Source organism: Anopheles moucheti, chromosome 2, assembly GCF_943734755.1.
Source record: "Anopheles moucheti chromosome 2, idAnoMoucSN_F20_07, whole genome shotgun sequence".
Lineage (NCBI taxonomy): Eukaryota > Metazoa > Arthropoda > Insecta > Diptera > Culicidae > Anopheles > Anopheles moucheti.
In genome coordinates, this window is record NC_069140.1 from 49,895,109 (window position 1) to 49,920,454 (window position 25,346).

Genomic DNA, 25,346 nt, shown 5'->3' on the forward strand with positions numbered 1-25,346 from the left:
TTTGGTCGCACTCGTAGCTGTTAACTTGCTTAACGTGTACCAGTTGGTGTCTGATGCATCATTACGCTAGAAGATAAAAATTTGACCAATTAACTTAATAATTAGTTTAACTACTTTGCGCAACTTAACAGCCTTCTTGCCCTACTGCAATGAAGGCATCGTGCTGCTCAATTACTACTTAATTGCACTTTCTCGAAGCTTGCGGTTTGTCATTGCATTGCACACTAATTAGCAATGTTTGGTGAAAATCGTTTCCAAGTGTCTTGAAGTTTTAGCTAAGAAACGTTTGTAACACTTACCGTATTTGCTAGTATTGCTGGCATCCAATTAAAGTTTCGTCACACAACTGGGTAGCAAAAATAACTATATATCGCTTTAAGAGTTACTTATCGGGAGATACATAACACGGTAGTGAGTTATTTGAGATAATTTTTATTAACCGTACAGTCAATTTTGACTTCTGTTTTAGCTTCTATGTTCGTAACGTTTATTAATTAAATGAATTATATGTTTTTTTATTTTGATTGTTGGCAATTTTTTGTGTTCCCAATAAACAATAGCTTCATTATCATGTGTAGTATTCACCTTTGATGAAAACCACTATCTTAAAATATTCATGCTTCACTTCGTGAATAAATAGACATGTAACATCAAAAAGTTACATCATGCAGCTTCATAATAAAAAATCGAAACCTTGTAGATAGGCAAACGATTCTATCAGCATTTTTCCACTGCTGTGGAACACCGCACGGTAAATCTATTCATCCTACGGCTGATATCGAGCAGCACCGCATCCAAAGACTATCCGTTATGTCTCACATTATTACGAGATGTGTTAATATTCATGACTGCCAGCCATTACCTACCAGCTCGACATACTCGGTGTACTCGAATGAGGTAACTGTTCCGATTCAGCCCTCCGGAAGGTCAGGCTGATGACGATGCCCATGCATAAAGATGAGCAGCGAAATAAATAAACTATAGAACAAGACATCGCGCGCAACCCGCAACCCAGCGTCCGATTTGCAACGGGTAAGGCTGCCCCGAACAAATCATGCGGAAGGCAGTTTTTTTTAACTCTTTTCCTGCTGCTGCTGCATCGCAGGAAGGTGGAATAGGGGGTGATCAATATTCATCTCATGATTGGTGCAAATCGTAAAAAAAAATGTAACCGATTCTGATGAGTCGAACGTTCTCGATTTAATTTTCTACCAGCTGGCAACGGGCGCCAAGCTTAGCGGTTGTTCGGTAGCTCACCTCGCGATCGTTTTACGTCACGGATCACCGTTCAACCCTTGGCAACGTAAACTGGAAGCCCATTTTCCAATACCCTTTTCCTGCCGTCAGCGTTACGTGTTCTACATTGTGAAGTTTGATTCACTGGGTTCCTTTTATAATACACAACCAAAGGGCGGAGGAGCAGCTGAAGAGGCAAACCGGCTTAAGAGAAAGCAGAAGGGACATAAAAGTCATTTCCAGCGACGAAAATCTCGTACCGTGTACGTCCGATTATCCTATGCTAAATCTGTAATCATTGACTGATAGCTGGCGATAAAAGAGTTACGGGACGCGGTAACCTTTCAGAGTTTGCGTAAAATTTCCTAGGAAAAAATGTGCTTCGAAAATACCTGTTTAAATTTATTTGGTTAACGTAATTGCATAATATGTTTAAAAATAACATGACGTAATATGTTTAAAAATATTAAAATTAAATAATGTTCGTTATTTAACTAGCGTTACTTAAAATAATTTAGTATAGAGTTATTTTAGTGTATCTTTAAATATTAAACACCTTTAATTCTATGGCCATATGATTCGCTTCATCCTTAATGCCGCTTTAAACTGATACGATGAGTTTTATCTTCGTCTGACCATCGCACGACCCTTTTCCTACTGATAAGTAAAGCCCCGATTTCGACACCTTCATCGGTAGTCGAATTCGAAACGATGAACCGTGTCATGGTACGCATCGTGGGCTATCGTTGCGCTCCTTGACCCATCATGGTTCTCAAACGAAATGTTTCGTAAATCAATGTTTTAAAGCAATTTCGTGCAATGTTTGTTTGTTGAGCAAAATCCTTCCGCTTGTGAATGTGAAACGCGCACACGGAGAATAACATTAGCACTATAGGGCACTTCCTTTCTCTCGGTAAATGAAAGAAAAATGCGCACACCCCACCCATTCATAGGTGAAATAGCGCCAAAACGAAAGGGATTTAGCTAACTGACAGAACCGTTGATTTGGGTTGATTTCGCTTTAAGCAAACCATATCCCCTCTCGCTCTTCGGACACAGCCACCCGCGGGCAACCCTAAATAAATGTTGGATTAAGGAAAGATACACACACACACACACACACATGGGCACACCCGGTAACTTTCCCGGTCCATGTGGCTAGCGATGATACGGCCCTTTCCAAGCGGCAACCCAAACTCCAAACGAGTAACACACGGGTGGCGATGATGGTTTTGAATATTTTGAGCGAACGCTTTTGTTCGTTCATCTGTTTGACAGAGTGTCTATCCTTCCTTTCGGTACCCACCCGAAGGGTGCCCTCGTCCCCTTCCCCCGAAGAGATCCACAGTGTGTCCCACAGCGTCCCAAGCGTATGCAGTCAGGTGTGATGGGAAATAGGAACCGTTTAGCACCTTTCAACACTTACTTGCGCTCGGCTGAACAATTGTCGACATTGTTGGACGGAAATGCCAATAGTAAAAACACCCCAGCCCGGCTATTCGTTTGATTCCGTCCTTTGATCCGTTGATACCCCATGGTTGGCCCGGAACAGCTCGAAAGTCATGATTTCTTAGTGCAAAGAAATGACTTTAGCCTCAATTTAGGTCTGATACACGAGCAGGCATCGTGTCTTTTAACATATGGTGGGTAAAGAGCAAACAGAGTGATGTTTTTCAAAAATAATCACCTTTTTTTTTAAAGAACAATTATTGTTGAATTTATTCATAATAAACCTTGTTTACAAAAAAAAATGAGTGTACTGTCGCAGGTGCTTTGTACTGAATAGGTTTGCTATTACTAAATATTTACTCTATGGATAGAAATTATTTCTGTGGAGATTGGAAAAGATAGCTTAGAATAGACTAACGATTCGGGAATTGGAAAGAACAATTATAAAGTGGAAAGTGAAAAGGATCAACTTTCATATTGGACCTGTGCCATGAAACTAAACCTTAAACATTAGTGCTAGAGCTAGCTTACATCTACTTAATAATATATCATTAACCTAACTAACCTACCCTATTACCGTAGAAAATAATAACAATATTTACAAGAAAAGATCTCTTATGAGCTCGGAGTTGGATCGTGAGCTGGTATTTTTAAGGCAATCCAAATCAGTACGCATCCTCTCTTGTATTAGCGGAATTTTGTGGAGGTCGTGGGTGCTGTATCTAAGAGGTAAGTTCAGGATCATTTTTAGGATCTTATTTTGTATTCGTTGTAGAATAAGCATATTGGCAGGGGAGCATGTTCCCCATGCATTTGATCCACACAGTATTGCAGGCAATATTACTTGTTTTTTTTGTAGAGAATGATCTTGTTCTCCGTTGTTAGTCGTCCCTTCCTTTTGATTAAAGGATAAAGGCTCATCAGTGTCCCAAGGACTTTGGTTTTTATATGGTTGATGTGCTGTTTAAAAGATAATTTTGCTAAGATCTATAACAACGCAAAAATACCGAACATGGGAGTCCCATGTGATCGCATGGCCTACTAGTTTAATACACTTTACTCTACGCCTGATGATGGAAGGCCACAAATTTGTTCTACAAGGTAATACAATACCTTGCGTTTTGGCACAGTTAACCACAATTTTCCAGTCGTGGAGGTATTTTACACAAAATCAAACAAAGCTTTTTTGTTGAAGGAACTTTCCGTAAATATATTAATAGCTCAAAACTCAAACAAATCTAAAGTGAAACCGTCATGTTAAAAATAATTTGTACAACAGACGACAAAAAACTGACGCAACGACGTAACGCAACAATTTAAACTTTCCCATCCATCGAACACAGAAACAAGACAACAATGTACAAGAAAATGTTTTACCCTACATCGTAGAACGGTTGACGCCAACACCTGAAGGCGATATGGTCCGAAACGCGGTATCGCCCATATCCCGGCGGACGAAGCAATTAATAATTGAGTGGACGATTATAGTTTACATTTTCGCACTAGTAGCCGTTGTGTCACGATATGTGCGAAACGATATCAGATCAGACCCGAACATTAATCGAACAGAACGTGCGCGATCACGAACGATGACAGCGGGTGGGTGCAGGAGTTGCATGACATCGTCGACTTTCGTGGCGACGGACCAGCTGCAAATAAACATTTATACTCTTCCCGAAATGGTGCCCTCGGCTTGCTCTCTCCTTGCACCGTAACTCGTTACGGACATAGTTCCACTACCGCTTAATGACATTTTGACCAAATTGGAAAATGGCGAACAGTTTGCCATGCACGTCACCAACGATGGGCCATGAAGTATGCATGAAGCAGGGTAGATGGGTAGGGGGGGAAAAAAACTTCCCATTATTGGAAGATTGTGTTGGCGATCGTTACCGTTTCGATTGTATTAGAGCATAATGTTAACTATTATGTAATATTGTTATTTATTATAGGTTCCATGCCATTATAACCGTTCAGCAGTAGCAACGGAATTAGGCTAGCGCAATCCGAACCTCAATTAAGCCTAGCAACAACACTATTTTGTCTAGTTGATAAAGAGTAATTTTGAGTAAAACTAAAGGTTGAATATCGTTTTGAAATTTTACCTAAACCACAATGCGGGAAATGCAAATGATGCGCAATAAGTGAATAGACAAAAATAATACAAACCTACCTTGACGGGGCAGTGGTGCGTCAAAGTTTGACACAGCGTCCACCGTGGTCACCGTCGTCGTCGACCGTCAATGCTTCCAAATTCTATATTTGGACAGGTTAAAACCGATCCACTAATGGTGGATCGTTACCGAGCCAGAATTGGATTCGGGTGCAGTTTCAGCTTATTGCTGATCACACCGCGGTGTTAGTGTTATTGCTGGTCGGAACTTATTTACTTTGTCCAATTAACTGCCCGTGACGTCCGTGCCCGGTGCAGCGGGGGGAGGCCAAGGGATCGTACCCCACCGTAGATATTGATCCTGCGGTGGAGGAGCAATTACGTACAATCCACTAACCCCCCGGAGAGAAGATATTTAAACCAACCCGGCGACGGGTGGAACTTGTCGTTAGCGAACTTTTATTCATATTCGCACTATCGTCCTACCACACCCCGTTCTGCCACCCGTTCAAGGACAACAAACACAAGCGGCGTACAGGCTGCGAGGTAAAATCGAAATAGGTTCTCACGTCTAATTGCGCTAACCGATTGTCCATAAATCGCCACGATGATCCTCCATTTTGCAATCCCCTTCTTACTGCCCTCTCTTCCGGCTGGGCTGCGTGGATGAATGTGTGGACGAGATAAGCTGCCGGGTGGTTTGTTCCCGGATTTTCGGATACGTTGAAGCAACACCCATACCAACCCGAAGGGCGCTTGACATTGGGCGTGCCTCCTCCCACCGGTGCGGTGCTGAAAATTTCGGACCACTCACACCTTTGGTAAGAAGATTTTACGAGTGCAATTAGACGGTCGACCACCGGCGGCGATAAATTGTTGCACGTACATATTACTCGCATTATTGCTGCGCCACCGGGTAACGGGGTGTTGTGGGGACGGTGGGAGGGGTCGCAGGATCCGCGACGACACTGCAACTGTCGGTGTTGGTGCCGTGCTTGGTCGGTTTGAAATTACATCCCACCAGGCAGGTGTCAGGCGTGTGGATGAGCGGATGTAAATTCCCATCGCATCGCACACCGTCGACCAGCTTAGTAGTCTTTTGCTAGGTGCGTGTAGCAATGGGTGTGCGTAATTTACTGTGTGGTGTTGGATACAGACCGTGAAACCGACGGTTGATCTCTGCACGGGGAAAGAAATTAAATAGAACAAATACAGCCCTTAAGTGACATTCTACAAATTATGCAGAAAGAACTGACGAGTTCATACCAAATGTGTTCCAGAATGTTATATTTATTAATTCCTGCTATCGGATTAGTGCTGTGATTTATAGTGGAAATTAAAACCAACGTGTACATAACACAGTTGATTAAATCGACATATCTTTTGATAAAAATTAATCGTTCAGTGATATCAAGTTCGCCACACATCAATTATTGCATGTTTGTTTCTTTTGAAGTTAGATTATTGTATGCTTTAGGTAAGGGCAATTGATATTAGAAAGAAAATGTTCATAAAAATTTAACGTACATAACATTCTATGGAGGAAACTGCAACATAAAAATCAATATTGTTTCATTTTGCCATAATAAATTAATTTTATATGTAAAAATGGCATAATAAATTCAATATTTACATTAAATTGTGTTTATAATAAGTATAGTACAATACCTGATTTAACTAACTGCAAGATCATACAGATTGCAATCTGTATTATACAAATTATATTTGGAACGAACACAGGTCAGCAAACTACGACCACATTACCGTTCAATTTAATGCAATATAAAGCCTTGAAAACAATTGCGAAAATACCAAAAATACAAAAAAAAAAAAACAATGCTAACACTGCATTATGCATTATTGTGTAGAAACGTGTGCGGTTGCAAACTTCATTAGCGTGTTGGATTTTTGCGTTTGTTTTTTGCACCTTCCTACAATGTGCCGTGCACAGCGCACTCATTGTGGTTACCTGTGCAATGTGCCAGTATACCATAGTACGCATTCCATCCCGAGGAATGCATAGGCGTGATACGCTAAGCCTTCCAACGTCGCGAACCATCCGCATAGAATGCATTCGCGTACGTACTGAGCCTTCCCCGCCTTCACGCCATTAGGGAATGTATGAAATATTTGTGTGACGGAGTTCATTAATCTTACTCACAAGCATGCATACCTTTCACCTGCCGCTGATGCTGTGCGAGCGCTGGGCGAAATTATGAAATATGGTGAACAATACTGCCCGAAATTCATTCCGAGCATTATTGCACGCTTCGCCGAACCGTGTAAGTAATGGTCATTTTCGATGCTATACGACCAACATCATGCATCGTATAATGTTTAATTTCAATACAAAACTGATAAATCTTTAGAAATAGTATGGATGAAAACAGGTTGTTTGGTCTGTTGTATTTAAATATCTGTTGTATGAAATATCTTTTAATTGGTTCTTAAATACTTAAATAACTTTGATTTTAATAAACAACTGGAAATGTACATTTAACAAGGACATTTTTATTTGCATATTTTTTATGAAGACTTTCTTTCAAACAACCAACCAAGCAAAACAAAACAATGAATAATTTGCTTATGATGGCAGCTGTTTCAGTACGGTGTTTGGGAATTCTTCTGTTAAAAAAATCCGTTGACCGTTTTCTGTCCTGTCCAAACAAAACCCTCTACATTGAACGTCGTTATTTAATATTTGGTTATTCCAGTATATTGTCCATCGCGTCCATCCAGGTTGTTCCTTGTAGTATTTCACATTTCCCTTCAATTCCATAGTTTTGGCCGCCACCCCGTGTCAGAGGACGTTTAAAGGTGAAACATTGATTTTCATTACGGCGTAAAAGAGCAGCCTCTGCACCATTTCTCTTATTTCCTGTTGAATGCTGTGCTACGAACCGTGAACATAATTAATGGAACATTTATTTTTACTAATTGCAATATTTCTTCATATTAATTGTTGCTGTTGACCTGCGTTTTATACAAATTTATAAAAAAAGGAATATATTACTCTTTTAACATGTTTAAGTTGTTGCAACATGAATGCAATACATGAACATTAGTGAAGATTGATGGTTGAATTGATGCGTTTTTATTTTATATTTCAAACGTTTTGCATTTTGTAATTATTGATATTTTCATCTTCATCATGCAAAACTGACAATTTAACTGCTCATAACTAATATTAACGTATATAACTAACGATATTGAAACAAGCTTCATCATTGTTATTAAATCCTCACGTTGTATGGGAGTCGCCGTGATCGAAATCAGCCAATCAGATTGCAATCATTGTACGCATTACATTGTTGTCAATTTTTAATGAAACATTTTTCCATTAATTTTCACCGATAAGCACTTCAATGTCATGTTTATTTTATCTTTTCTGCACCAACAATGAGCAGCACCAGATATCGACGTAACGCATGTTTGAATTAACATACGCGTTTTGCGAAATTACCTTTGCATTCCGAGTTCTGGGAATTATGTAATGTCGTAAATGTATGATCGAACTTTTGCACTCTATTGGTGCAGTTACTGCACTGTCACTAAGGTACAATTTGTGTTCAGTAATACGTAAATTGTGCACATGTCTCCATGTCTTCGACATGTGGCAGCACTGCCATTAATTTTCATCAAAGCTCGTTAGAAACACATTGTTGCATTCTAGAGATTACACAACAACTTCGGGTCGTTCGCTCATTTGCGCGCTTGTAATCGATTAACGTAACTCCGGACGGGTTTATTCAAACAGATCGGATCATCCGTCAAAATCGATGGTATTGCTGACCAAAGGGTCGGAACGGATTTGCTCGTAGTTTGCACAACGCAGAGTAAAAGCCACCCACGGCCCATTCCTGTGTGTTTGCTGGGATGGACGCAAAGCTACGCTAATTAGCACTAATGGTTATTCGGGCACGGTGAGTGATACGATTGACGTTGTTGGACCGATGCCCTGAGCGAAGAATAGTGCAATAACATTGTTGCAACAAGATGGGTCGAAAAAATCAATCACTGCGAGACTGTGGCATATTGTTTGACCTTGGACGAAAGTTCAAAACAAGAAAAATCGCCTATAATTCTTGTGACATTTCTGTTACTAAAAGCAATACTGGCAACGATTAATTTTTAGGAACAAGACAATGTACTAACTGTTGGTATCGACTGTTGAATATCGTAGCTTACAAGTATTTTACCGTTAGCCTAAAATTTTCTCAACTCCTTTCGAATTTACTTAAAAATAACAGAAATGAGTCTACAGAAGGGTCGAAAAACGGTACATCCCGGTCTCGCAAGAGAAGGACAGCCCTTGCTAAAAATGAAGGTTAAGTGTACGATTATTATCCTAATTTATCCCATAAAAAATAAGACGAAGCAGGGTTGTTGGGTTCCCTAAAATATAAATATCCGGCGTGCTGTGTGCACGTACGCCCCCGAACGGATGGTTCCGTCACAATCCAATTAAGCTACCGCACAATCAAATTGTGGCCTGTTGAAACATATCCCTTTTTTATTTGACGAAAGGTCCCTCGTGTCGTGCAGTTTCATGTCGACCAAAAACTCTTAGTGAACCACCGTAAAAGGCAACGTTTGTAGTACTTTAAAATCAAACAAAAATCCATAAATGAAGCACCGGTACCAACGTGCATCTGGAGAAAGTAAGCTGTATTGTGTGGAGAGAAAGTGAGATTTTTTTTTGTTGCATGTTATGCTACCAGTCCCAAAGGGAAAACGGGAAAAGTTTTAATCTAATTTTACACACATTTCCGAACCGATCGTTATCGGTTGGACGGGATACATCCGGTTCTACTCTGTATTACACATCTCTCAGTTGTGTAATAATTGGGGGGGCGGGGAGGTGTTCGGACACACTGTCCTGCTTGCCATCAAGTCTGTAACAGCGTATGAGCTGGAGAAAAAAAAGAAGGAATATGATTGCTACCAATCTCGACCAGATAAACTCATTTGATATTGGGAAAGAAAATTGATTAAAAAAAGCGAAAAAAAAGGTCAGCCAAGGGATGGCCATGATGGCGGTATAATATTGCTCGATTATTTATGAAGAACTTGACCCAACAACTGAAGGACAAGACGCTATAATAGTATCAGCCGGCGGTGGAGCTCATAAAAACGGTAACAATGGAGCTACGGTCAACTTCTGCTGACCAGTTGCGCTACTTAACCAAGGCTAACGGTCGACCGGGTGAGAAAGGGGCGAAAGGAAAAGGTCCTCCCATCCCCACAAAGTTCACAATCATCATCATGAGCTGATGATGATTTCTTCATCAGAAGTGACAAGCGAACCAATTCTATCTCGCTTCCACCGCAAACGTAATACCAACAATACTGGGAAGGTCAGTTTAGAGTACGGTGCTTGCGGAAAAGTTTCCCAATATTCTTCACTTTCACCCGGTCGATACAAGAAATGGATTCTCTCGACTATTCTAAGCGTATTTGCGTGTATGATGAGCCTGTTTGCCTTGCTGACCTTTGCTCACTAATACCTTTCATCGAGAGCGTACAGAAGGCTTCGCACGGTAAACATCTTTGACCCTTTTTAAACATCATCCCGAACCCATTTTGACACTTCCAGCTGTCAGAAATCAACTGACGGCATGGTATGCTTTCAGGCAAACCGCTTCCATTTCGGTACCCTCCTGAACGGACGGGAATCGAAAAATAGAGATCAAACTTTCGAGGACACTCAAATTTCGCAATATATCTCATCGCAAAAACGACCGCAACCGCGCAAGATACCCTGGATCTTCGTTGTAAACTGTCAAAAACAGGCCAAACCACTTCAACGATCCATGCCTCCTGCGATACCAACACAAGCTTAAGACGCTGTTCCGGGGTTTCGTTTATCTAACTTTTCCAAGCCGTCTTCCGTGTAGCCATTTGTTTTTTTTTTGTTCGGGAAACTACTACATTCTATTGTTTGTAGGGCTCAAACTGCTACCGGGGGGCGAATTTTGAGGCTCCAAATGCTAGACAGATGTGTTATCGCTTGTCGTTGATCCGGTGTTTGCTGTTGGCTGTCTCCCGAAATGAACGGATCCGTGCATAATTTGAAGTTGTGTGTTGTGCTCTTTTGAATATTTCATGTGGTACGCTTAGCACAAAAATGGTAGATAAACCGCAAGACAATATTTATTTTGCATTACTGCTCGTGACATTGATGTGGTATATTTGCTTGTGCACTAGATGGTTAAGGAATTGTACATGGGATGCTTCTTCAGATTCTACAATCTATTCTAGAAAATGTACCCAAATAGAAGTAGTTGTATTTTTTGTAAAGCTATTTCGCTGTTGTTTTACATTTTGAGCATACCGTTTAAGAGAGGCCCTGAAAGAATATTAGAAGGGACGTTTAAAGCACTCAAACCAAATTAGTTCAATAATTCTATTTCGTTCTGAAATGGCGGATGTGTAGCTCGTGAACAGACCCTTCTCACTACAACAAAAACTTTCCTGCTTTTATAAACTGTTTTCAGGCTGGGACACAAAGTATGTTCCTTTCCATAATGGTGCATTATGCCCATGCTACATTATCAATTCCTTTCCTTTTTCCCGCTTTCCTAGCTTTTCGGGATCTATTTTCATCTGCTTGCCGTTCCAAAGTGAAATGTGATTTTGGTCGTCCTTTCACAGAATATGACCCAAGCGACACGGGCCACGATTTCTTAACAGAGTTTAGACAGGAAATCGTACTTCGTAGAAGCCTGACAGACGAAATATTAGCAATAGAGTGGAAAGACGAGCATATCCAATAGCAATAGTGAAAAGTTTGTCCCATCTTCGAACCCAACCCCAAAGCCAAAGCCAACTTTAGCAAGACAGCGAAAGTATTTTGACACTTTTGACACATGTGAACTTACCCTTAACCTTTCCATCACGATGGGAGGGTGAGTAATCAGTTAGTTTATTTCTGCAAATGAGAACGAAGGTCGCTAAGTAACTTTACTGTGAAGCTGATTAGCAATCTTGTAAATTTTTTAAAATAATTACTAATTACTAGTAAGGAAGAAGGATTATTTGCTTTGATGCAAGGAGTACTTTTAAGTTTCTGGAAAAGGGTCGACAGATATTCGTATGATTTGACAGCAAGTTGAATTGGAAAGGATTTATTCCGTTTCGTTTAATCTGGGGCAATATTTTACATCGTCATTTCACATGCTTACCAGATTATAATTCAACTCTTTCTTTCAATATTTCATTTTCAGATCCCAACAGGCAGGACCTCTTTCTTCACGTCGTCAAATAAGCTGATTTACCACACGTTTTAATGATCGCTTACGGTGATTTGGTGTTTCGAACGCTAACGAACGATCGTGAAGGTGGGTGCCAAACGTGGAGTCAACCGAACCGTACGGTGAACAACAAACGCATCCAAATTCCGCTGGTGGCAACGGACTTGTAACGAGCCCTCGAATGTACCACAAGGACGGAACCGTAGATGTGAAGCTATTAGCCGACCTTGGGTACATAGCCGACCGTCTTCGGAACCTGGAACAGAAGTGGGATTTGACAGAGCTGAAGGATCTGCATCGGCGCATCGTACTCAAGTTGGACGATCCACCGACGAGCGTACTGCGACTACGCGAAACGATTACGCACACGCCGACCGTACCACCGGGGTCTCCAGTACAGCAGGAGCAGGAAGTGCCAGTGAACGAGGAAGCAGGTGTACCGGTTGTGATCGTTGCAGATGAACAAGCGCCCAGCGTGGTAGTAGTGGAGGAATCGTCGGAATATTCTGCAGCATCCAACGCATCCAACCGCGACAAGGATGTTAATGATTGTAATGAAAAGATCGTCTGGGATGCTGGAAATGTCGACGAAAAAGTACAAAAACTAGACCAGCTAGAGGAACTAGTGATCGCTTTCTATCGCAGCTGTGGTCGACGCTATTCCGGGTGTACGGTGGAGCTTCCGGGCAATACCACAGCCCGAGACGGTCCCGAGCACAGCCGTGCACGAACGAAACGTACCAAAAAGAAGCATCCGATCAGGAAAGTGGTGGATCCATCGTCACCATCACACCAAGGTCAGCAGCAAAGGCAGCAACCGGATCCTGATCGTACTATGAACCAAGGCGCCGACCTGGACCAGGATCGGGATCATCTCGCACGTGTTGCACCATCGCCAGCATCGTCCGACACCAGTGCCGTCCCGTGCGTTGACACGCGGCAAACATCACAACCGTTGCGCTCGATCCACGGTGAGGACGACGGCCCGATCGGACCGGGTTCGCTCGATCGCGAGACAGCACTTGACGACGAGGAAGATACGGTTACGCTGACAGCAGAAACGAGCAGCGAATGCTGCAGCCAGCGAACTGTGGTAGCATTGGCGGGGGCAGAGCCATCACCCGTCCATGACCGGACCGAAACGGTCGCCGGCAGCGACACGACCACCGACGACGACAACGACGAAAACGAGGAGGACGGCGATACGGGTGGTTCCGGCGCGGACGCCAACGATGAGGCGGAACTGGGTGATACGCGCACCGGACGATCCACACTAGAGAAGGATTCGTCACCCTCATCCCGGCGGTGCTCGCTCGGTGGTGAGTTTGAGACGGAACAGAACCGGCGCCTTCGACGTCGGCTGTCCGAGCTGACGAACAACTTTTGCACACCGAAGCAGTTTCAGCAGCTATGTGACAATCTGGACAGCATCACCGACAACGATCTGAAGCTGCTTATAAGGGAACTGAAGAGAAAGATCGAATTTGCCGAAAGGATGAACTGGCTGTGTAAGTACAATTCATGCAAGTCGGTCGTTTTCTGTTTCTCCAACCGGTGAACCGGTGAAACGATGGCAGAATTTGCTGAATAACTGTGTGATATTTTAAGCGATCTTTTGTTATAATTCAAAACACTCATCTGACCGCTTAACGAGCTTCGGCGAAGTTCGGCGCTCCATGATACACGCACTAATTACCCGATTGACCTAATTTGTTGAAATCCGATAGCCATATCCTAATTTGCTCAATCATGGGCGTGTGCTACCGAAGCGATACAAAAAGCATATACAGGTGAGACGGTGGATAAGCCTTCATCAACGGAACCAATTTTGGTCAAACCCAATCCTGACAAGGGGGGAAAAGGTAATTTGTTCTTTGATGGCCAATCATGCGTGAAGCTGCCGCTTTAGGGGTTACGATGCACTCAAACATCGCACGTAATAGAAATCGTGTGTTGAGAGGCAGTTCTCTTAACCTACCATTTTGTTTTTCCCTGCTTAAACATTGTGCCCCGAAAGAGTACTGCCTTCATAATCCGTCTACGGAAGTTTGCGAAGGTGTGTGGGCTACCAAATAATACACGAAAGCCGATTGTCCCTTTCGGCTATGGTTACGGGTCTGGCACATAGCGATTGGTTGCTTAAATTTTAAGAGCCAATTTAACGACACGGCCTAATGTGCTTTCTGCGATAGGATAGAAACAGGAGCAATGTAAACCGAAATCGCGAAACAAGAGCTCGTAAACAACGGCATAAAGGCATTAAGTATTAGGAAGTTCTCAAAAGCGAGAAAAACGGATAAAAGATGGCAAGAACGAGCGGCCAAAAAAAATGGCTAGCTTCATCAGTTTGAATGTCTCAAGATTGTTCAACTCGTGGAAGGAACTCTAGCCGAACACGAAAAGGATATTGAAAGCTTAGTTTTATTTCTTTAGCTCTTGTACCGATATTGTCCCTACTGGCCTGCGTACCAGCAGCCCAAATCCATACAGAGCTCAAAATCAAATAAAATTACTTTATTGCTTGTACCGTAATTTGAAGAACGGTCAGCAATCAGGATGGTGTGGAAGTACCGAGCAAGCAGCAATACTGTTGCTCAATTTTCTCGAAACATTTCTGTCCACCAGTGCCGAACCATCGATAAGCGATTAGACAAACGATTTGGTAAAAAGGATTATTTTTTTCGTCAATGGGAAGTCAAACGCTGCGGTAACCTTCTTGCCTTGTTAATGGGTTCGTTTTGCGTTACTTCTTAATTCTGGAGCTGTGTTCTGTATTCAGCTGCGTTCAACATTCGGCTCAGATTCGACGACCAGATCGGGACGGTGTTGGTGCTATTATTTTTATTTTCTCGAAAAATGAAGCGGCCATTTTATTTACGTTTTGTTGCTGCACGCTTCCAAAATGGAGTTTCGTGGAAGTAGACGTTTGAAGAGGTTGCTTTTGGTAGATGCTTTATGAATCGATTAAGTGAGCTGCTAGAAATGAGGTGCTGAATGAGATTTCATAAATAACCTTCCTTTTTTATGCTAACCGTTTTGTTTCGAAAAGCAAATCTTTTCAACATTTCACTGATAACTGGCTTGTTCCAAGGTGGAGCTTCTAATGCCCTCTTTCACCTTGAATATTTAAAGGCAGCAAAGTTGGAGAATAAAGTGAAAAAAAATCAACATTTTGCTCTATGTACTATCGGCACAAGGCTAACGACCTTGTGTAGCAAATTCGCACAAATCCCACGTACCGTTGCAATCAATCTTATCAAGAGAGAAAATAGGTTTGAGTTTCACAAAACCTTCAAGACGCTACCGAAAACGATGGTCTGCACAACAGAATTCACCGGTAGGATACCTTCAGGATGCGTAAACATTGCCACAAATAACAAAAAAAGAGAAGAGTATTGCTCACGAGAACCAGCCACCTGAGTGGAATTTAGATCGATATCCTTCTTTGGAACGGTATAAAAGGATAATTGGTTGCAAAAGCTAACGGGGTTACATTTCATCCACTTTTCACTCGACCAATCCGTACCTTTTTTTTTATTTTGTGCTACATCCAGCTTATCCCAAGGCATAGCTCAATCGCAAAACACTTTCTTAATGCACCGGGCACGTTGTTGATCTGTCTGCGAACGAGCAACGATCACACGCGTTATTGGACGTGTGTTCTGTGTGTGTGTTCTGGTCCCCCATTGAAGATTGATGATTTGACAGTGGATAACGCTGGTAGATAACGTAACGCAATAACGAAATGAAGAAACATCCTCGGTGGAAAAGAAAACGTTTTCGAGCGCAGGTTGTTCGTTCGCGAACGAAACCAGCAACTAGGACGTTCATCAGGAGTTGTAAATTTGACATAGAGCAAATGATGACCACGGATGACCGTTGACGTAATAGACGTGGGGCAAAAAAGGCGCGATAATCCATCGATTTAGTCTCCACCGTTTCATTATTTTACAAGAAGGGAAACGAAAAAAAAACATTGCCAAACGCCAGGCCACACACACAAACACATTCGTAACCGATCACCATAACTAATGATCATAATGGGTCGACTGCTTTTGCGTTATTGTGCCCTGTTCGTTCCTCATTAAAATGTGTTTGTTTTTTGGTTGGTTTCAGTTGAAAAGGTTTAGCTGTTTTCGCGTCGTGCAAAGCAACGCGCAAGCGGTAGATGAGGGCGTGTTGTGCTTCATTAAATTGTGCGCCACAATACGGTAGCGTATCCATCATCTTCTCCGGTTTCGCGAACATTACGCGGGTAATGATGATCCTGTTGCAGACAGTGATTCGATAATTTATCCCCATCAATTATGTCATTACGGGGCGTAACGACTTAATTTAAAGATAGGGAAATTGTGGAGAGCCAAATATATACGGTGCACATACAGGATGGTCAGGCGTACAAGTGCGGAATACTGCGACACGAGGCAAGGATAACATTAATCAAAATAACTTCCTTTGGTTGTTTTTGAAGGTTGGATTCCATCGATCGAATTATTGAACATGTACAATTGTACAAATAAGTTTTCCCAATTATTTTTTTGGTTTTAAATCACTCGTAAATAATCGTAAATCACTCGCAAAGCAGAGATGAATGAATGAAATCTTTAGCATTACTTCGTGCCAAAAGTATTGATTAAAATGGCAGGTATTTCATTTTGCAAATCTCAAATTCTCTCTGCGATCTTTTCATTTATGTCTGCAATTGTTTGGTCAAACAAAGATTCACGAAGAATCTCTCTATTTGATATTGGAATAAATAGAACACGCTCGGTCCAGCACTCAAATATTGATATTTATGAACAAAATAATCCAGCTGCCAGGCGAATTAATTTCGAGTCCTGCATTTTTACGCTCAATGCATTTTTCGTCGTACCGGTTATCGTATGGTCGTACTCAAGCCAACTGAATCGAAATGTCCATTCTGGAATGGAGGCATGTCTGTTTGTTTTGGTATTCTGCTCTCAAATACTCCGGATAGGCAGGAATTTATTTCTAGTTTTATTTTTCCCAAATACCCGTCTGCCTGGTCAAAACCATGCTTCCCAATTGGGCAGCGGGGACGAAATGTTTGATGGTCACGGAATCTTCCGGCTTGCTCCGTCTTCCACCATTGGTAGCTCCATCGAAGCGTGGAAATTCGATTTTTGTGACCTCTCTCGCTGATACTCTCGGCTTTTTCACCCTTAAAATGCTGATGCCGATAGCGAGGAATGTTTGTTCCATTTTTTATTAACATACCAGCTTTGCCTCTATTGTTTCATTCTTTTCCGTCATACGAATTGGACCGGGCACGTGGACCGATCGGTATGTTGCGATCGATCATTGTATACCAATTTTTTCCGATGGGATTGTGGATATGTATTTGTATCTGTTTACGTATGTGTGTGTGTTTTTGTATACGAAGTCCATTCGATACGATTGTATTGTTGTTCCATTGTCATCGAATCACTCCTGTGCGAACTTTTCTTACAAAAGGAATTGGACCAACATCAATATTCAATCATTGTGCGCACATGAAACCGTGTATTAACGATCAACAACTCATTCATTGCAACAGCTCCTAGGAGCATGATGAAGTTCGTCGTCCCGAGCACGAGAAGCATCTTTTTGTTCCGCCGGATAAGGTGTGGGAGCCTAACAAACAATGCACCGTGTATCCCTTTTGTTACAGTTTGTCCATCGCTCCGGTGCATGTTCTTTCAACGGTGTTCACTGGTCCCGGCGTTCAGTGGACTCTGGTGGAAGAAAAGCTTCAAAAGGATCGTTTTGCAATATCTACAGCCACTGCCGTAGGTGTACAAGGTGGAAGGAACAGGAGGGAAGGAAAGGGAGAAAAACTCATCAATTGATTCATTGGCCATGACTCTTGGATACTATGTAGCATCCTACTGGGCGGAAGTTTATTACCTAATCTTACAGACGAACATGGGAAACAAGCATTTGTTTCATTCATTTTTTTACACTTCGATACATCCCAAGTAATCAAATTGTATAGAGTAATGACGCACGCAATAGATAGCTTGTAAAAAGAAGATTGCAAAAAAAAAACTGACTGCCACCCTTTTTGGATTTAGTACATTCTACTAGTTTTAAGGAAAAAGTGTTTCTTTTTCTTTCAAAGATACAGAGAGGACACCGAGTAAGGGTTCAAAATTTTCAAATGAAATTTTCTCAAAACTATGTTTTCCAAATTGACGGACATCGTAACTCGCGTCTGAACGCAATTTCAATTTATTCACAGTACGTTGTCTGTTTTCCTTTACCAAAACACACAATTTTTCCTGTCAGAAAATGCCACCTAACTAATCCCAAGTCACATCTTTTTTAGGCCAACATTTAATAATATTCTTTTTTTAAATTTCTGGTACCAATGCGTACCTTTATAAATATTCATAATAACAATAATATATCTCTCTTTAGTATTGCGATATACAGGGTAGTACATTTGAAAAGAAATCGTTAAATTTTTCTGTTTATGTTATTCTTGTAATGTCAATTTTCCACAGAAAAAAAAACACATTTTAAAAGCTGCTCCATTTATCAATGCGCTAATAAGATTGTTTTCCGGATCTTCACAGAAATCGCAATAAATTTTGCAGCCCCGCTTTCCAACAAATAAGCTTGACAGGGCTTTTAAATGAATTTTCCAACTAAAACCTTTCACATTCCACAACCTGCACACATGCACAGTTGCAGTCCGGGAAAACTTTGGCGTTGGAAATGCAGCGGCATTCTTTTCCATCCCTCAGCTCTGACTATTCTTAATGTTGTGTTTTTTCCGCGGTTGTGTTGTTTACGGCAAGCATCTGAAAGTAGTGCCCGCTTTCGTTACCGTTTCGCTTCAGGTCTGTCGAGTAGACCGCGCGGTCCACCGCATCGGAAAACTAGCCTACCAAAGCACACGGACGTGAAGCAGCGCTTCCTGGAGACGTGCGACACGACGCTATCGGACGAGGTGAAGGCCGCCCTGCGGCTGCCAGCATTCGATTCGTACGAATGGGAAGACTGGGACGTGATCCACCTGATGCAGACGATGTTTGTCGAGCTGAATTTGCTGGAAAAGTTTAACATACCGATCGGGACGTTGCGCGAGTGGCTGTACGAGGTGTACAAGCACTACAACGATGTACCGTTCCACAACTATCGGCACTGCTTCTGCGTCGCCCAAATGGTAAGTATTAATGCGCCACGCAAATGTTGCCGCATCCTGTAAGTATGTAGTGATTCGCTGGAAAATGTGATGGGGTATCATTATGCATTTCTTGGAAATTTCATTCCATCCGAATGATTCGCTGCGGGAGTATACTCTTTGCTGGTTTGATGTTGTTACGCTGTTCCGAGAAGGGGCTTACGGGATGGTGGATCATTCGTCCTCCTTCGCAGCATGTACCAATTTATACACTTTGATTGGTTTATAATGTTCAAGCACACAGTTTAGTATATTGAATAAACAAGGATATGCAGCATGATATGCTTCTACTACTCTGGACACACTCGGCATTCCAGTAAGAACCTTACCAACTCGAATCAATTTGGAAAAAGAGCACTTCTCTGTTTTGTTTTCTTATCAAATAAAACTTCATTGAACTTCATTTCATAGAATAATTTTGCTAAGTTGCCTCTATTGTACAAGCAGCAGAAATGTTTCAAATAAGTCTCTTTAAACCGGACCTTTCTTTCCACGAAACTTAATCTCTCCTCTTAACTCTCCAGTGGCAACGGGAATCTACCCGAGAATTTGAGCGCCCGACACTTGTTTCCTAGACCAAACTGTTGCAACGATTCGCTGGATGGAAACGAAGCATTGACGCTGCGAAAACGAACCACTCTTCTGAGAAAAGTGTGCTAATAATTGCATACCATCCAAAACCGGCAAAGATTATCGTGCTTTTGCCCACCGTTCGTTCCTTGAGACGCAGCATCGGAGCTACTTCGCAGTCTGACACATTTCAAATCCTTCGAATGACTTCCAGTACACGGAAGCGGAACGTTTCAGGGTGGCAATCTAATCTGTGAAATGATTTTTCCCACCCACACCTTGCACACTGCGACAATTTTCCGTGGCAAATGCAACCGACGAGGTCACCGTTTAATTAGCGTGAAAAGCTGACGTCAGACGCTTTTCCTTTTGCAGCTGGCGATAGCAAACGGTGTCGAACCCGGTTTTTGCGCTGCCTCGCTGCGGGGCGCATGGTTGCGTTCGGTTTTGCTGCAAGAGCCCTAAATGTGGTTGCATAATGCATCGTCACTATACGGCTGTGGGACACGTTGTAGGGCCGAGCATAACAATGGGAAAAATGACATCCATCAGTTTCACTTGATCGCTCAATCCATCAAACCATCGTGATGGTGTGCTGTAGGTACCGTTTTTTTTTTGCTGCAATGGGTAGGTTACTTTCGGTCGATTAGCACATTTGTGCTTGGTAGGAAGAGCACGTGCAAGGTTTTGGATTTGAATGAGTGCCGGAGCCGTTGGGATGTCACATATTTCCGTTACTAGCTCTTTTTCCCCCCATTCCCGATTGACACATTGTCGAACGGTGTTGAACAGACATAAATAAATTGACGTCCTTCCGGACCGATGAAAGGGAACCGACACTCAGGAAGCGGTGATGAGAAAGGCTTACGCTAGATAAAACTATTTGCATGCAATCGTCTTCGGACAATGGTTGCGTGGTAAGCAAAAAAAAGCAACACAAGAAAGATTAAAGCTTTACTTCGAACATACGAAAGGAATTCTGTAAATGCATCGAGTGTGTGATAATGTCATAAATTCATATGCCGCCTCAACAGAGACACACTACCCAGAGAACTATGATTGTATTCCGGGTAACGTATTACGTACTCTTCTATCTGCTAGAGTATGTGCACTCCCATTGCTGTGTGCGGCATGAATGTAATGTATGGCTTTTTATTGTCCTCACTAGTCATCATATCGTACGTCACTCGTTGATGCGCTTGGTGTGCTAGCACTCTTCGCTCCTGAGTGCATTTGAAAAGAACATTAGATTCGTTATGCAGAACAGGGAGAAAATATTCCACCCAAGAAACACACCCGATACGGTGATGGTACCATCGTTTCATCACTGATGCTGAATGTGTAGCGTATTTGCACGACTTCTGCATTTCACAACTCCCAGCATGCAGCTAGTAATGTACCTGTGAATTCGAAAGCACCTTCTAATATCAACACACACACATGCTGATGTAACAAAGTGGGAGGAAAATCGAGTTTGACTAATGTGACGCAGTGGCGCAGAAGATTACTATGCCTCGGACATGGTGTTCTGGTGAAACGATGAAATAGTACAACACTGCACCACTAAATCATTTCCTCTAATTGCAGCACGGAACGGTCAAGCTAGAACTTCCCCGCATAGTGCAAACATCTGTCGTGCATGGAATGAAATTTATAGTACAACGACGCATTACGCATCGGTAATTGTGACCAAGCAGTGCCGTTTTGGGACAGTAGGATAGAATATGTGCGAGTGCAAAATGACAGTATCGTACATTACACGGCACAACCAATTATTCTTGCTCAGTTTGCACCGCTCTTGCGCAACGGTGTAATATTTCGGTCCATATCTCCCTCACCTTAACTCACCTTCTGCCTATAAATCCCGAAATATGCTCCCGTATTGCGCCCATTATAGAAAGGTTCTTTCCGTAGAAGATCAAAGAAGCTCTAAACAAGTCTTTCAGTTGTGCATGATAGCTATCATGTTGCTAGTGCACCTACTGGTACTACACGTGGTCATAGTGCTGTCGCCACTATCTACACACCCTCCTGGCTAGCTCCATCCGATTCCTTTACCTCGTCCTCCACGCTGAAACCGCCAGCATTAACCGGCTCACTGACGCACGAATTTTCCCAAGCATCTGAGCCATCTGCTTCGCCAGCATTTGTGGTCACTTCCATACTACCATCCTCCTCCTCCTCCGCCTCCTCTACCAGTCTCCGCAAGTAGGCCTGCTCACTCCAAGATAGTGGTCCAATTCCATGCCTTTGCTCATAGTACGGAACTGGTGATTGTGCTGTAAGAAATTGTGAATTTGCCCAAACCGTGTATTAATTAATCGAGAACTCTACCAAACACACTTATTCACCCACCTGTTGACACGCACGGCAGCACGAGGAGCAGTGTCGTGACACCGGCAACCACAAGACAAATCAGTTTCAAATCTTGCTTCATTCTTTTCTCATCCAACCGGTGGCTTCGATTTCCCTTACGTGTCTGCTGAGGAATTGCTTGGTTGTTGCCATTTTTATATTCGATTCCGGGGTGTTTCGTATCGAATGGACGGAAAATGATGACTCCCACCGGACCATCATGCCGATTATCATTTCCTGCGATTGTGAACAGTAAATTGGCCCACCTTATAGTGCGGATGATTTCCCAAAGTAATCAAGCACAGTACGGTCACTCAGAGTGGCCATCGACCATTACTACAGACATTATCGAAGCTGTCGGAAGTGGTTATGTCTCTGAAACTCGCATGCATTTATTAGCAGGACAATTTCGTTCGGGAAGACCCAATTTTCTTCACTACCAACTTCGACCCCATTTCCCTCTTGCTGATGTTTTGCTATTTCCGTTTCCTCTATTTCAGATGTACGCCATCGCATGGCACACGAATCTGGTGCAACGGCTAGGCGAGCTGGAGGTGTTGGTCTTGCTGGTGTCCTGCATCTGTCACGATTTGGACCACCCCGGTTACAACAATATCTATCAGATTAATGCACGAACGGAGCTAGCATTGAGGTACGTGGAAAATGCGCAACGCAACGCAATACGTCAGTGGAGTGAAGGGGCAAACAGAATTTATGTGGCGATAGACAAACAACACCTCGCCGTGACTAACGATCGTCCAATTGTCACAGTACCGTTCAAATAAGTCTTTCAATGGAGCTAATTAAGTGGCGCCATCAGGACTGCACGCGCCGTTCCGAAATTGGAAGATGTAATGAACAGTTGCGGGCGTATTGCTTCCAAACGCAACAGCACATCAACGTCGTCGTCTCGTATTTGACACTTGAAAAGGGCGTCAATGAGCTCCACGAAAGAACACGTTAGTCGTAATTGTGTGGTCAAGAGCATCCATCATCGTGTCTACCATATTGCTACTGGTGCAATCAAGTTTGTCAAGCCAATTCGTAGACACCGGGGTGCTTCCCAGCACAGTGCCAGCGATGAAAAGTTCTCGGCCTCTAGCGAAACCCCACGAAAAAGCCTTCCGCTGAGAGTTGCGAAACCAATCCCATCCCCAATGCGCCGCCCACTAGAAAATGGTAGCAATGCGATGTTGAAAGCTTCAAGTTCAAGTTTCGGCAAATTTTCGCAAGCCATGGGAAGAGCCATGCTGTACTAAAAACTTTGCGACCATCGAACAAAGTTCGACCGGTCGGTGGTCAGCGCGAGAGAATACTTGTGAAAGTATTTTCCGCGGTGGAAACTTTGCGTTATTTGAGCTAACACGAAACTCCTAAACGGTGGGGAAACAAAGTGGCCTAACGCTGTTACACGGTAGAATTGAAATTTTCCTACCAATTTGGAACATGCTTCCATTAGCTAATGAAGCTGTCGATCCTGGATGGCTGGATGGCATCGTTATCCGATCGGGCAAACAACAAACAAATGGCTTCGGGGCCGTTTTGCAAGGTGCAGGTATTTGTGAGATACGCTGGTTTAAAGTTTTACAAGCACTGAAGGTAGCGAACCGATTGGACAAGGGATGCTTATCGGTCGTTGCACATCAAACGGAATTTCGTTCTTTAGGAAACATATAATACATCAAATAGCAGCGTTTTGCTGTAAAATCATTGATGAATAATGTATGGACCTTCGTGGCATTTCAATATCAAGAGACTTACAATCCTATTCAAAATTCGATTACTTTTAAGCAGATTAAATCGATAGACTCATTTTCTTCATATTCTAATGGTATTATAGATTGAGATGGTAGTAGATTTACAATTCGTCTCCTTGAAAGTCTTTCCTTGACTTCACTTACCCAGTGCTGGATTGTTAGTTGTATTGCGTGTATGGGAACGATCCTAATTTTGAGTCAATCCTGCTATATGCTATTAAAATTGTATAATTCAATATAATTTTTATATTTATTATATTAATTATTTATTTTTTTATATTAATTTTTATTATATTTATATATATAATTTTTTAATTCAATTTAGTTTTCTCAATGCCACAGAGTTTTTTCGATTTTATCTGTAAAAGTCGAAGCTTTTTCTGGACTCGGTTCAAACAATACTAGACTGCTCATAGTTCTGTAGCGACCGTGATAACGGTCAACGAGATTTGCGACTGTGGTGACAGTTGCTGTCACGCCGAACAAGCGACGCAAGACGCTAATTGTCAGGAGCAGACGTTTCCTGTAAGACGTAAGGATCACCCTTCCTTCTCAAGTGGAAGAGAGAACGACACGTGATTTCGCGAATAGTGAAGAAAAGTGCGTTAAGCAAATTGCGAGATCAAAATATAAAAAAGCTTTATACAGAAGCTAAAGTTCGATTATGACAATTAACTTGCGCGCGATCGTTCCCAAATAAAATGAGATTCAGCTCTAAGCTTTTTGAACGCACACATCGGAAATTTTTTGTGAATGTGTGAATGCAAAAGGTTTCAATGCGTCGGCGAAGAAAGCTTAGAATTGAAGCAGATTGATTTTGAGAAGGGTGCTAGGATGTGCTAGTTAATCCAAATATGTTTCGAAGCAGTCTAATTCTATTTGAACCAAATCCAGGTAAAAAAACTCCAATATTGCCAGAAAAAACACGTAAACTCTTAAAAACTTGGCTTTGCAACGTTCTTTACAGTAACAATTTTTCATTTAACACCAGTGGATTACAGACACATACCGTCATAAACTTCCTCAATTAGTTTATAAAGCAGGATTTTCGATCTTATTGAGCAGACTACATAAAGTGCAAATGTCGTAAAGATCGAAATCTAGAAAGAATTGTGACAATCACAAATAAGATGTGATAAAAAAATCCTTTAGACTAGTAGTAAAACCAAACCAAACTATAAACGGACGACTACATATAGAGAGACAACTAAATCTAGGGAAAGATTGCAGTAAAACAAACAACAAGGATAACTTTCTTTGCGTCGAAAATCTAAAGCCCAAAGTTTGGATAGATGCGTCAGTGTCCATCCGGCTGATCCCCATAGATTTCTGAAATTCTACAGCAAACGCTATCTGCCCGGTCTGACTGCAAAAACGCATACGGAGCCGAGTTTGTTGACTGCACAAATTGATTGAACCATTTG

The 25,346-nt window shown here is 42.2% G+C and overlaps 1 protein-coding gene and 1 pseudogene across 3 annotated transcripts in view; one reads left to right on the forward strand and one right to left on the reverse strand.

Moving 5' to 3' along the window:
• The window catches only part of LOC128299423 (high affinity cGMP-specific 3',5'-cyclic phosphodiesterase 9A), a 128,516-nt gene that overhangs the window by 97,129 nt on the left and 6,041 nt on the right, over positions 1 to 25,346 (forward strand). For all 3 annotated transcript variants that reach the window (XM_053035386.1, XM_053035385.1, XM_053035387.1), the window contains exons 5-7: positions 12,025 to 13,559; positions 18,897 to 19,222; positions 22,666 to 22,817. In XM_053035386.1, coding sequence (XP_052891346.1) covers positions 12,233 to 13,559; positions 18,897 to 19,222; positions 22,666 to 22,817 — 1,805 coding nt within the window. In that variant the 5' untranslated portion in view covers positions 12,025 to 12,232. The remainder of the gene's footprint in view (positions 1 to 12,024; positions 13,560 to 18,896; positions 19,223 to 22,665; positions 22,818 to 25,346) is intronic.
• On the reverse strand, positions 21,766 to 22,318 carry LOC128299427 (uncharacterized; annotated as a pseudogene).